This window comes from Cydia pomonella, chromosome 22 (assembly GCF_033807575.1).
Source record: "Cydia pomonella isolate Wapato2018A chromosome 22, ilCydPomo1, whole genome shotgun sequence".
Taxonomy (NCBI): domain Eukaryota; kingdom Metazoa; phylum Arthropoda; class Insecta; order Lepidoptera; family Tortricidae; genus Cydia; species Cydia pomonella.
In genome coordinates this window covers 1,637,605-1,652,459 of record NC_084724.1, presented here as the reverse complement: position 1 = coordinate 1,652,459, position 14,855 = coordinate 1,637,605, and the positions used below count along the sequence as shown (strand labels likewise).

Below are 14,855 nucleotides of genomic sequence, written 5' to 3'. Positions count from 1 at the left end.
CAGTCGTAGCCGATGTTCCACAGACCCCTGCGGAACGCCGCATGACAGCCCCTTATCCTCCCAAGCACCACGCGCAGGGTATCTAACGGTTCTATCGGTAAGGTAATCCTCCACCGTCTTCCGCAGGTACTCAGCCACGACATGGCGCCTTAGTGCCGCCTTGATACAAGCCCAGGGTAGGGAGTTGAATGCGTTGGCGATGTCTAGGGACACCGCCAAAACCACCTGACCCCGGGACACTGCTTCATCCGCTAGAGCTTTCACCCTCACAATTGCGTCGATCGTGGACCTGTCCCGACGGAAACAGTCCAGATGGACACTTAGGTTCGAAGATTAAAAAAGGTGGCTCTGGACAATGTAACAGGTGTTAAGGCAAGAAAGGCTGAGATCGCCTTATATAGATCTAGGAATGTATTATATGACTAAGATGTACCTACTTATACCTATCTAACGGGTACCGTAGGGACGTAAGTCAAGGTCCCAAATGTATTTCTACAAGCTTTTGGCCTGTTTTTTAGTGTGGGTCAAATCTTGGAAGCTTTGACCCACTACCCGATTTCCGATTGAGCTGAAATTTTGCATACAAATACCAATTAGATGACGATGCAATATTATGATGACATGGAGCTGATCTGATGATGGAGATAAGAGGTGGCCATGGGAACTCTGATAAAACAACGGAAACAATTCATTATGTTTGATGTTGTTAGAATTGTCTCGATGAGTATTAGTTGCCTGTGGAGAAAAGTACAGTCAGCGATAAAAGCTTGTACCATAAATGTAATTTTTGACAAAAACTTATTTTACATTTACAAAATAAAACCATTCACAAAATTACATATGCTAAGGGGACCTCGCCTCTTTGCTAGATATGCAGAAGCTGTACCTATGATTTAAATGTTTGTATTGTAAGATAAGGCCAACTCCCCTACAAATCTTTACAGTACGTATCTGTTAATATACAGACGTTCTCAATAGTTCAGATTGATTAATTATATTTGCCTCAAGTCTGGCTGTGTGTAACTTACGTAACTTTGCCAAAGGCAGCCGGAAATCTCCCCTGAGGTTATGTTGTTAGATAATCATTATTATCATTATAGCTACCGTCTACCGTATTCGTATACTGCTGTATTATTGACATGACATGACATATCGTCGGAAGAGACTACTATGAGAAGTATTCGAACAAATTAAATTATTTTCAGAAAATATTTTAATTTGTTTTTATTTCAAGTAGAATCAATATTATATAAATTATAAGTGAGAACCTGTAATTGGCTCTTTAATTCTATTTTAAGTTCTAGATATATTATTAAATAACGCTGTTGGTTTTCCATATACTAAAAAAATATATATATAAACTGAAATAAATACGAATACGTTTGTGCCATACTCTACTTACATTGGTTTGCAGGAGAGCGGAATAAAAACCAAAAAAAACTTTATATTTAGGAAATATTTAAGTTATTTATCATTTAGGCACATACGATTACTAATTATAAGTAGTACCATTCAAATATTTTGAATATAGTGGTAATCATGAAATAAAAGCATTTTTATTATTTCCATATCCGTTTTTGATGAATAAATGTTAAACGTACAATATATGCCATGACAAATTTTTGGATATGTCACAAATTTTGTGATAATTTTCTGTTAACAGAGTGCAATTAGTAATCCTATAATAAAACACAGATATGGCACAAAAGGGTCTAGCAGGCTAAGGAAGGCGAAGCCTCTGTGACGAATATCGGATTTTTATAATGTCACACCTTAACTTTCAGCCCCCAATCTTGAACCGTCACCGAGATAATGTCAAAAACGTCATTTTATGGACACATTTTTCAAAGTCGTTTTTCTTTTGAACTATATAAGGTAGAGCAATCAAACCAAATCACAGCTAGAAAGAATGAGCAGGAATATACCTGAGATTTTTTTTAAATATTTAACGGTTTGAAAAAAATATGATTAAAATGTCAGAGATTTTTTGACAGCTTTTTTAACAAGTATTAGTGAAGTACACCTATGGAAAAAAAATGACATAAACTGCAAATTATATTAGTTACTACCATGCGAATAATCAATTCAATATAATCAGCCTGCTAATTCCTTTTTGAATAATATATTTTTTATACCGATTTGTGTCAATTATAGCATGTTTTTTGTTATTTTAGAAATATAAACGTAGAATACGTTATTTTAGAACCGACGATATTTTAAGGTGACGTTCGTATTATCCTGAGCGGCACCCTGAGAATAGGGTCGTGTATATAAGCCGTGCCATAGACAAGGCACTGGTTTTCAGGATACCCAAAATTACAAAATGAACAGTCACTACTTATTACATATGACGGATAATTCGTGTCATAGACACGGCACTGGTTTTCAGGATACTCAATATTACAAAATGAACAGTCACTACATATTATATATGACGGATAATTCGTGTCATAGACACGGCACTGGTTTTATTATTATTTATTTTATTTAAACTTTATTGCACACATAAAGAAAAATGTACAAATGGCGAACTTAATGCCAAAAGGCATTCTCTACCAGTCAACCATTGGGTCAAACAGAGACATTTGTGTATGTTGGTGCAGGAAAAAAAAAAACAATTAATAAGGAAAAAATTAAACGTGAAGTCAAATAATATTAAAAATATATAAATAGTTAAATACTACTACTTATATAATGTATAAAAGATAGACTAATACATATAATTATGTACATATACATGATGGTGAACCTTATTTAAGTTCTTCTGACAGAAGATGCTTGCGAAGTAGTCGTTTGAAAACGGGTTTGCTTGGGGCTTGTCGAATAAAGAGAGGGAGGGAATTCCAGAGACGGATTGCCTCAACGGCGAAAGAGTTAGACATAAAACCAGTACGGTGAGAAGGAATCGAGAGTTTGAGAGAACGGGAGGAACGGAGTTCACATCCTGGACGACTTTTCAGGATACTCAATATTACAAAATGAACAGTCACTACATATTACATATGACGGATAATTCGTGTCATAGACACGGCACTGGTTTTCAGGATACTCAATATTACAAAATGAACAGTCACTACATATTACATATGACGGATAATTCGTGTCATAGACACGGCACTGGTTTTCAGGATACTCAATATTACAAAATGAACAGTCACTACATATTACATATGACGGATAATTCGTGTCATAGACACGGCACTGGTTTTCAGTATACCCAAAATTACAAAATGAACAATCACTACATTTGTAATTTTGGGTATCATGAAAACCAGTGCCGTCAACTACAAAGGAGACAGTCTCCCGCCTCGTCTGCCTGTCTGTATGATCGCGATAAACTCAAAAACTACTGAACAAATTTTCATAAGGTTTTCACCTATCTATAGAGTGAGTCTTGAGGAAAGTTTAAGTGTATAATTTGTTAAGGTCTTGTGTAACCCTTGCAAAGCCGGGGCGGGTTGCTATTTAAAACTTAAACCTAATACAGAAACAGAACTAAATAAAAACAGAACATAACATGTAAAGAATCAGAGAGAGAGAGAGGGTTCATTAAACTTCACCTTTTATCTGCTTCGTAATGCTTTCAGAACAGCTTCCACACCGCCTCATGACGCTCCGTCCCTCCATACTTTAAAAGCTCCCCAGGTATATTGTCAACCGCCGCTTTCTTATTTTGTTGTTGCTGTATGGCAGTGACAACCCCACGCAACATCAAAGGCTCATCCAGTTTTTGCTCAGTAGGCAGAGCTGGTATTAAGTCAGTATGCTGCATATCTGCAGCACGGTCAACATTTAACAAATTGTTAAAATGTTCTGCCCACCTCTTGAGCACGTCAACTTTATTGGTGACAAGTTGAGTTCCGTCGGAGGACTTTAACGGCACTGAACTTCGTTTTATCGGACCAACAAGCTGGCGAATCTCACTATGAAATGCACCTAACTGGTTCGTGTCGGAAAGCCATTGCATGCGAGCGGCTTTGTCGTGCCACCATTTGTCCTTTACTTCACCTGAGAGCGCACCAGCGACACTCAGCGGTAGAAAGCAGTTGCTGTGGCCGAAAACGGCTAGGAGACGATGATGATGATGAATACTTTTACCTGCTTCCTTTTCAATATAGCTGGCATTTGTTTATTTTATTTTTATTTGTATGATACGAGTATATTGTTTCGTTTTGTGTTTATTCTGTGCTAGACTTCTTTTATTGCATCTGGAACACCTACTGACATGACATCAATTTATTTAATTCCGCTTCCTGAAGGTTGTCCGGAAGAGATCGCTTTTTAGCGATAGGACCGCCTGTTGTTTACCTCTTTTTAATGTACTGTATTATTTGTATTGTTTCTGTATTGAGATGTGCAATAAAGATTATTTGTATTGTATTGTATTGTTCAAAATGTTAACATTCACTTCTCTTAAAATTTGCAAGACATATCTAGCAAGTGACGTAATAGGTATTGCACGCAGAAGATCTAAGTAATATATTATAGGAATTACCCATGATGCAAATGCTGATTCAATGATCAATAAGGAAAACTGCTGGCGTGTTAATTTAAAAATCGGCTTCTTAAATAAAAATTTAATGCATAAATTTACCCTAAAATGGCTAAAATCATAATCAGAGTTTTTTACTTCAAGTTCAATCGTTTTTTAGATAACGCATTTAGCTAAGAAGGGCAGCACTATAGTAAAACAACAGTAAAACATAGTACATTACGATAAAAGTGCGAATTACCTTTTCGCACGTGTATTGTACAACGTTTTAAAGTACATATGGCCCTTTAAAATTTCGACATAGTGACGTAATGTGCTAATTATCGCACTAATGTGGTAAAGTAGCACCATATGTACCCACTGCAAATGTATATAACAGTCATTTTAAAACCATGTGTAGAATAAGTAAAAAAAAACAACGGGTTGCACTCCGGGAGTGCCGGCAGAAGTGAAAACTTGAATATTAACGTTGTGCATTTTTGATATTTTGGAATGGTTAGGGAATAATTTTGCACGAATTGCTTTATAGGTAATTATCAGTATAAATGTACTATCATTTATGTGGTAAAATACAATATTCATGTATTGCGCTATCATACACAAGCATGACTATTTATATTACATTAAAAATTGAACACTTCAGAACTATTACAATTATTTAACATTAAAAATGCACAACGTTAATATTAAAGTCGCACCGGCGGTCTACTGGCTTCAATGACATTGTAACAGTTTTTCGATCAGGTCACGTGTCCGTCTTACGAATTTTCAATCTGGTGAATCTGTCGGTCACGTGCATAGAAATAGGATAGTATAGAACGACTGTCAAACTTCAAAAGTGTGACCAAAAATGAAATGCAAGTGTGTGCGTAAATTGTCTATGTGCGAACAAAAATAGTGATGTCATGTTACAACATATTAATAATCTATCGATGTTTAACTGCTTTATTGACTACTTTTTCAAATGTGTTTGTTTTTATAAAAAATGTAATAGGTATGAGTATTATTACTACTATTAGACCTTATTAGCGCCTTTAGTACCTTTAATTTTCTTTAAAGCGGACGCATAGTAAATAACAATACTGATAGTGATAACCGAGGCTACAGTTACAGTCGTTACAGTCTGCATCAAAATGGTCAAATATATAGGTACACATGTGTCACAATGGTCAAATATATATTGTTACTTATTTTACAGTACATATGGAGCTACTTTACCGCACTAGTGCGATAATTAGCACATTACGTAACTATATCGAAAATTTTAAGGACCATATGTATTGTAATACATTTGCGAATAGTTAATTCGAAACTCGTGTCGACTTAAAATCGTATCGCCACTCATTGCGATTTTTTATTTTTCTTACCTGGTTTGGTGTTCTGGGACGTTTAGTAACTAAAATACTCGCTACTTGACTAAATTACTAACGTAGTCCGAACAAGCATTATGGAACGCGACGCTGTCGGTAAAGCAGGTGACTCGCGTTGATAAAGCAGGTTTCTGTCGTATGCGGGTGTGAGTGGTGTAACATGTGCAATGTCGTTAACACAAACACATGCTAAGTGTTAACAGTAGGCGCAAATAGTTGACTTACCAAAGAACATTTTAATTTCGCGCCTTTTCCGCCTGACAAGTTGGGTTGGGTGTGTATACGCTGTGTACAAGTATACGCTGTCTTGTGTTTCCTTGTGTTGGCGGCAAAGCCGTGGAAAAGTGGTTAAAATGTAAGTAATGTGTTGGAAAGTGAAGTTTAAATTTATCGCTGAACATGTGCACCTTCAAAAAAGGTATTATAACAATCGTTATTATTTTAAGTCGGTTATAAAGGTTAATATCTTAATGATGTCTTGTGAACAAATAATTCTATACCTACTAATATACCGACAAGTTATCGATACAGTCATATGAACATTTTGTCAAGCCCTAGCGTAAAGTAACAGTTTAGGTTTTTACACAAAATATTCTAAATTATTGACTAATATCATGAGATATTAACACGCAATTGAAGAAAAACTTATAATGAACTGTATAAATTGGCTTTTTACACTTTTTATGCTGTTAATTTGATAAAATATCGTTACGAAAATTTCGCTACGATTATCATAATTACCTGTGAAATGAGTATTTCCCTGGGTTTTTTGGCCCTGAAACACAACAATCCGGCACACAACATGACACCATCTTCACTAAATTACTTAATATTTATTTTTGATTTTGATTCTCGTATATTTTTAACGTTAAAAAATACGGCAATATGATTTTGGCCGCCTCGGCCGCCTTCGAATTCAAAAAATGGTTACGTTTTCTCATATGTAGTCTGCCTCTTTCACACTCGTGGCTTGTTCATATACGTGATGGCTTCCCTTTCGCACACTTCATCTGTCTGTTAAGCGAAGCGTATGACAAGTCTCTGGTCACGTGACCTGTCGCGAGTTTAACATTTTTTCCCCATCACAAAGAGTGCACAACGCCGCTAAAGAAGTTTTCACTTCAAAAGTTAGCGCTAGCAAAAAGTTTTATCACATTACACAAACAAATAGCATCTATCGTGATTCAACCCATACCTTCATGACATATAAGAAACTGTTTTAATATTAGAATCTTATATTAACTTTTGATTTCTGATCAAATGTACACAGCTAGCTTTATGCTAATATGTGGCATTATCTATGAAAAGGGGCCTTATTGTCGATGGCGCTTACGCCGCACTGCGTCGCGCAGCGTTGTATTTGTATCGGAGCATCGTTTATAACAGCGGAAGCGCCATCGACAACAAGGTCCCTTTTCATAGATAACGTCACATATATATATATCAATTATAGGCGTTATATTTTTAAACATAGAAATTCATATATTCTTGAAATTTGATTCAAATACAAGCCGTTATATATGTATAATTTTAATTATAATGTAATAATAAAATATGTTGTAAACTTTTATGTATGGTATTATCGTTCGTAACGTTAAAATACTTATTGTATGCTAAAATTTAAACAACAAATAAAATTTAAAATTTTATTTCAGTACAAAGAAGGCTTAGAATAAATGCCCGCAAAAATCACAGTAGCTGTCGACTTCTCAATGATGAAGTACAGGAAAGGTCTATCAGCAATCAATTTAGTTGTTCCAAATCTATTACTTAAATACGCTGTAGATACCGCTGACGCAACGGTCCCTGTTTCACTTACTTCTATGTCTGCTTTATGAACTATGGCCGACACATATATACTCTCATTTGTTGCTCTGCTAAAACTAGCATATTCTGGATCGAAAATATCATAAACACCCATATCGTTTAAAGGTCTATTCATAACTATATTAGTGCTTATTTTGAATCTAGGTAATTTAATTTCAACTTCATCTAAACCGTATTCCTTTTCATCGTTTTGGAGTCTCGCTATTATGTCAGGTATGGTGATATTTTCAAACTTCTTATAAACGTCTTCAACTTTAACACCTGGATGAGGCAGGATCACTAGCATGGAATATGCCGCATCAGTTCCATAAGTCAGTTCACAGACGAATGATTTAAGATCTATTATGTTAGATAATGGAAATTCTCCTTTTTGATGCATCATATTCACTTCGCCTATTACCTCTTTGTTTTCGTTATAGAAATATTCAAGAGTTGTATGACTTGCATTGAAAGGCGATGTCCATAGTCCTTTAAAAGTTATCACGTTTGTCAAAATCATTCTTGATTGTTCAAAATCTTCTGAAGTTAGTACATTAGTAACTCGAGCACCGGAGTTTTGTATAAAATTATTTGCTTTAGCTGCAGCTTCGTTAGAATCTTTAAAATCAAGCACTTTGACAGTGGCGTCGAAATCTTCAGTAATAGTCTGCTTAAATGCTGGTTTAAGTAAGAAATCATCATCAGCGAATAGAAAATTCTTACTCGTTATAGATACTCCATCGGAGGTCCGTTTCAGCACTGATTTAGTCAAGTGTTTAGATCCACATACGACGGTTTTAAGGCTCCTAGGAAGTATAAAAGCCACTCTTATTTGCTCGAAGCTGTCGCCGGTCGCACCCACGGCTAAACCGGTCATAAGTGTCCAAATTCCAAAAGGAGATATCACAACATGTCCACCAGTTTGCTTCTGAGTATGATAAAGCAGTTCTATGCTAAAGTTTCTTGGTCGTTCACTGAATTCCACATCACAGTAACATGATGATGTTAACAATATTAAAACTGTGAATCTCATGATGCGATATCTATGATGGTTCGCGATATACTGACGTTACAATCTTAAAGCATCATCCTTAATCAGATAGCCAAGCAAATGTATTTCTTAGTGTATTGGAATAAAGTTAACATAATATAAAAGATTATTCTAAAACGGGTTTCCGCTAAATGAGTTTTTTTTGCAAAACAACTTATTTAAAAGGCGCTACAGGAAAATGTTCTTTAATATTTTTTATTTAAGTGTTGTTTTGTTTAATTGTATGATGTGTGCTTGAAGGAAACCGGCGGAAACTTTTTTGTTTACATTATGTTTTACGAAGCCGGTACAATGACATCAAAAACAAGATTGATTAAAGTATAATTATGATGTAATTTATAAGCAAGTGATTAAGTGCAAAGTCATATTTGACGACCGGTTTGGCCTAATGGGTAGTGACCCTGCCTATGAAGCTGATGGTCCCGGGTTCAAATCCTGGTAAGGGCATTTATTCGTGTGATGAGCACGGATATTCGTTCCTGAGTCATGCGTGTTTTCTATGTATTTAAATATTTATATATTATATATATATAATAGCTTCTTAGCTTAGTCGATAGTGACATGGTTTACAAAACTTGAGGTTCTATGTTCGAATCCCGTTAAGGGTAATATTTATTGTCTTTATCTTTAACATTTCCTGAATTATGGATGTTTTATATGTATACATAAGTATTTATATACCTATATAGTTAGATATATCGTCGTGTAATATGCACAACACAAGCCTTACGGAGCTTTATGTGGGATACGAGAGATTTTTGTAAGTTTGTTTTGTACAAATTTCACCTTTCCATACTTTTTTTTATAGCACGACGGTGGCAAACAAGCATACGGCCCGCCTGATGGTAAGCAGGCACCGCAGCCTATGTACGCCTGCAACTCCAGAGGTGTTACATGCGCGTTGCCGACCCTTTAAAAATCTGTACACTCTTTTTTTGAAGAACCCCATACTGTAGACCCTCGGGAAAACCTCGGATACTAACAGAGTTTCATTCGAATTGTAAAACTACGTGTTGTATTGTAATGAAACTTTGCAGATACAATGACGTGAAGTATAACTATGCCTGTAATTAGTTTGTATAGCTCCAGCTTATGAAACAAACGAAACGAAATAGAGCAAAAACTATTTTTGTGTGAAAAAAATTAATTCGCTATAGCGAAAACATATTTTTAAAAAATTATTATTAATAATAATAATAATTATTATTATTATTTTAATATTTTTATAGTGAAAATATATATTTTTTAATTATGGTATTTGAAGCTACATAAATTAATTACATCCCTAGATATACCGTACCTTATTGTAAGTACAAAGTTTTAAAGCACTCTAGTTAGTCGTTATAAAATGAGAGCGTAACTACGTTTGTATGGAGAACCGAGCTTGCTACGGACTCTTAACATTTATTTATATATTCCTATTCAAATTTTAATTAGTGATCTCATTTTGGCTTAACAAGTCGCTTCTTACTTATGCATATTCATGCAAGCAAGATGCCCCACTAGAGCTCTAAAAATGGGATCAATATGTGAAGTTTGAATAAACCTTCATTTATAATTAAGTTGGTACAGTCAGCGTCAAAAATACCAAATGAAACAACGAATCAAAAATAATTTAATTTACGATTACTCCCGAGATATTCATTTAAATTGTATGGTTTAACGGACCATTGTAATCTGTATGAAATGCTTAATATAATTAACGTATTTAATTTGATAATTATTAATACTGTATCCATGTAAATAGCTTTACAAATACCACGTAAAAGATAGACATACAATATCGCGGACTTTTTTGTAGACCAATGAAAGAGAGACAATTCAACCATCATTGTGTTGTTACCTATATCTCAAACCTGTGTCAATCGTTTTCGATTGAAGTTCTTACCTTTTTCCTGACTTCATTAACAAATATCGTCATATTTCACCCAATTAACACTAAACCTTAACAAATTATACGCCTTAATCTTCCTCAAGAATCACTCTATTCATAGACAAAAACCACATAAACATCCGTTCGGTAGTTTACTGAAATTATTAGGATTAATAGTTGTGATAAAATATAGGCCTATAGTTGCAGCCGCTGTGTGGCGCTGTCGACGTGCACGGTCCCAATAATTTATTTATTCATGTTAAGGAGAACCAACAGCTGTAAACGTACAATAGGACAACAAGATTAAAACAGAAAGCCAATTACAGGAACTCACGAGTAATTACAAAGTATACTAAAAAAAGGAATGCTAACACTTACGCACACACGTGCGCACAAAGAGAGAAAAATGAAAACACAATTGAAAAACTTAAAGGTTCCGAAAAACTTAGTTCATTAGCGCCGAGAATAACTGGGGCCTAGGAGTTCATAAGAAAACAACATAACATAAGGTTAAGTTTATCAGATGTTAATGTTGATAAAGCATATTTTAAATTGCATATAAATAAAATAAAAAATAAAATAAAATATTTTTATTTCAGAACCCTAAAAATTCCATAAAACATTGTTAGTACCATCGTTATAGCTAGGGGTTAGTAAGTACATTAAAAATCAAATCAAATCCAAACATAATAAGAATAATAAATAATTAATAATATTGACATAATAACAATGAAATCATGATTCATAGTAAAATAAAAATTAGTTGAAATAATGAATACAAAAATAATTAATAAATTAACATGTCAAATCCAAAATAAAATAGACTAGAATAATAATTACGATGTCAAAATTTACTATTTTTATTCATATTCCCATAAATAATGATTTCATGTCAAAAGAGCAATAGGTACAAGTATAAAAAATGTCGTTATATTTTAATTACTTAATAATTTTGACCCATGTACACAGGATGGAACTCTCTGGTCTGTCGGCAATTATTAAGCTTTTATTATATAATAAGCTTAGTATTTATTAGTATGACTCACGACAGTTTAAATTCGAGAATTACTACTTTGTATGCTGATTGTACATCTTGATTGTGACTAGGACATGGTTTTAATCTATTTGATTTTATACCTTAATGCAATCTTAATAAAGTCGATATTTAAACACGCTGTCTAGTAGATGATGGTTGTAATAAAAACTTTATGCTTATTAAGATACTAATGAAACACGATATACATCGTGTCATTCACGAAGACGCGTGCTTGACTTATATTGTCATGTTATTAAAGGTTAGATTTGATTAATCTGCGCGTCATCGTGGATGACACGAACTATAATAGTTTTTACAGTACATATGGTGCTACTTTACCGCACTAGTGCGCAAATTAGCATATTACGTTACTGTGTCAAACATTTGAAGGGCCATATGTACTGTAAAACGTTGTACGATATGTATGTAATGTACTATTTTACGATATTAAGATAGTTTGGTATAAAGGTGATGTGAATTGCATTACTGTTGCGACATTACTGCTCCGGTTTTGACGCGAGTACTGTATTTGTCAATTTTAGGGAATGCAATAATCGGCCAAATTTCATAACCGGTTGCGGTTACGGTTATGAAAAATAACTGATAATCGGTTATAATAGGTCAGATAAAAAATTATGTTTATGTTTAAAGAACTTTATTTTCTCAAAAGAAATTTTACATTTCACTTAATGAGAATATTTACTAAAACAAAAGTAAAGGTGCGACCAGACCGCTGCTTAAAAAACGGTGACGGTACGAAATCGCAGTGATGTGTTTCACGCGAATCTTTTTTGTTCGCAAATCTTTGCGTCTTTTACGTCACCGGTGTGGTGTCTGCCATAAGATCTCCGTGTAATATTTTTTGCGATTTTTACGCAGATCAATTTACGGTGCGTCAGCGTATTTTAAGCAGCGGTGTGGGGGGCATGCGTCAAAAACGGTACGCATACGACGCGTCACTGCGATTCCGTATCGTGACCGTTTTTTAAGCTGCGGTCTGGTCGCACCTTAAATGAGTGAGCATCGCAAGTTATACAAAACATAAAATAACAATAACTAATTAGAATAAGACGTTTTTGTTATAAAAGTCCAGAGACTTACACTTAAAATACAGAACAAGTTCATTTTAGAGAATAGTAATACAAATACATGTTAAAAATAGAACGATCCTAATTACCTACACTTTAAGTTGAAATTTATCTGGCCATCAATACAAAATTGTAAATTTACTATTAAAAAATTACGAAAATACTGCACCTTTGCAGTATTAGGGAACGTCACTCACTTTATCAAGGTAATTGTCAGCTACCGGAGCTGCAGTAATGGCACAACCTTCGAGCAACACCGGGTAGGGAGTGAGTCCGCACACAAAAACAGATTGAGGCGTGCAAGATTTGTCTATGACGTGTGTCTTTTTTTTTTTTATATATACTACGTCGGTGGCAAACAAGCATACGGCCCGCCTGATGGTAAGCAGTCTCCGTAGCCTATGTACGAGAGGAGTTACATGCGCGTTGCCGACCCTAAACATGTGTCATTTTCTATGTATTTGTGTAGTCATAAACAGATTGGATTTTCTACGTAAGAAGTCCATCATCCTAGTTGTACGAATAGTATTAGTTAATGTAATGTACTGGTACTAATTAATTTAACCGTAAGATTACTGCATGTTCACTGGTAGAAGACACTTATATAAGATGTGGTTACCTATAATTAGATAAGCATTATCTGTTGGTAATCCAAAAAAAAAAAAAAAGTGGACCACCACCAGGATTACTTTCAGGGAGGTGCATAATAAATGGAATAGAAGAATCGAACCAGTCATTTATTTTTCTTATGTATATAGTTCCGAGTTTTGCTATCAAAATCATTGCAGCCTTATATTGGTGCAACTCTATTGCTGGTGCAGATGCGTAAAAAACATGTTTTTTAGAATATATTTTCTTTCCTGCTACGGGGGTGCAAGTGCACCCCCCTGCATCCCGCTGCCAGCGCCCATGAGAAGTGCGTCTGTGTACACGTTTGCCTCCGCAAAAATGGTAGCATAATTTTTACGCTTGGGTTCCCCCCTTCCAGTGTTGCTTGAAGGTCGTAACAGTGGTGTTTGGGACGTTTTAGAGTAACAGAGATAGCACTATTGCTCGCACTCTGATCGCTCCAGGATCTTAGAAATACATATGTAACATTTAACACGCGCTACGTGGGCCGCCGGCGGTCCAAAAGTTTTCGAGTACAGCTGCCGGGCTAGCACATGATTGGCGCGACAGTATCGGCGACATAGACTACCAGTCCCTCTATAATTAACGTTGTTAGAAAAGGATGGGTAGTCTATCTCGCCGCGAGATACTGTCGCGCCAATCATGTGCTAAGCCTACAGGGTACTATAATTTTTGAGTAACTTTATCAGCAGGCCACGTCGGCCGCCGGCGGCCCACAAACTTACGAGTGCAGCACGCCATTATATTTTTTTAAAGATTTTACGGGCAGGTACGCTCCACTAAAGTTCCAGTGCCGCACGCCACTATGATTTTCCATCAGTTTTAATTGGCTTTATCAACAGACCATGTAAGGCAACCCAATGGCCTGCCGTGAAAAAAAAATCGTTCTATGGCGCTGAGAGTGTTAAGAGCATTTCCTAGCTGAGCAACTTTTCACATCTCGACTTTTTGAAGCTATGTTTCTGTCGCGCTGCGGTGGGCGGGAGAGCGTGCGTGCGATAAGGACAACTGCGCTAGGACTAAAATTCCCACGCAAAAAACTGAAAAATCGAGGTTTCGCTCTCGACTGCTTCCCCCTCCAAAACGCAACTAATCATTATGAAATTTTGAAAACTGCAAGAGGGAGAAATAATCTATGCTGCTATGTTTTGATTTTTTGGATATTTGTTGTCATATTTGTATACTCCGCCTTTTTTGCAGCCAATTCAATTGAGACGTTATTGGGATTTTCCAGGCGCTGTACGTTTCTCCAAAATAAAATAATCCAATAAAGCAAAACATAGCGGCACAGATATTAATTATATTAATCTTATTTGAAAAAATATTGCTCTAGGTTAAAAATCCAGGGAGGAAACAGTCGAGAGCGTTTGTATGGAAAAATCGCAACTAGGAATTCCTCTTAAGAAACTTATTAAAATATACGTTTAAGTATATGTCTCTGAGCTGATTACAGGGAGTGTGTAACAAGTACCTATAACACATTTAAGATTATTTGTCGAAATTATATGT

General features: G+C 35.4%; 2 protein-coding genes across 2 annotated transcripts in view; one reads left to right on the top strand and one right to left on the bottom strand.

Moving 5' to 3' along the window:
* The window catches only part of LOC133530402 (uncharacterized), a 312,356-nt gene that overhangs the window by 30,643 nt on the left and 266,858 nt on the right, over positions 1-14,855 (top strand). The window lies entirely within an intron of this gene.
* Positions 7,495-8,760, bottom strand: LOC133530096 (serine protease inhibitor 77Ba-like). Its single transcript, XM_061867928.1, has one exon. The coding sequence runs from the start codon at positions 8,699-8,701 to the stop codon at positions 7,514-7,516; it is 1,188 nt and encodes a 395-aa protein (XP_061723912.1). The 5' UTR covers positions 8,702-8,760; the 3' UTR covers positions 7,495-7,513.

What these genes read in the sequence shown, in the direction of transcription:
- LOC133530096 (XM_061867928.1), bottom strand. Translation starts at nt 8,701, where the DNA reads ATGAGATTCACAGTTTTAATATTGTTAACATCATCATGTTACTGTGAT.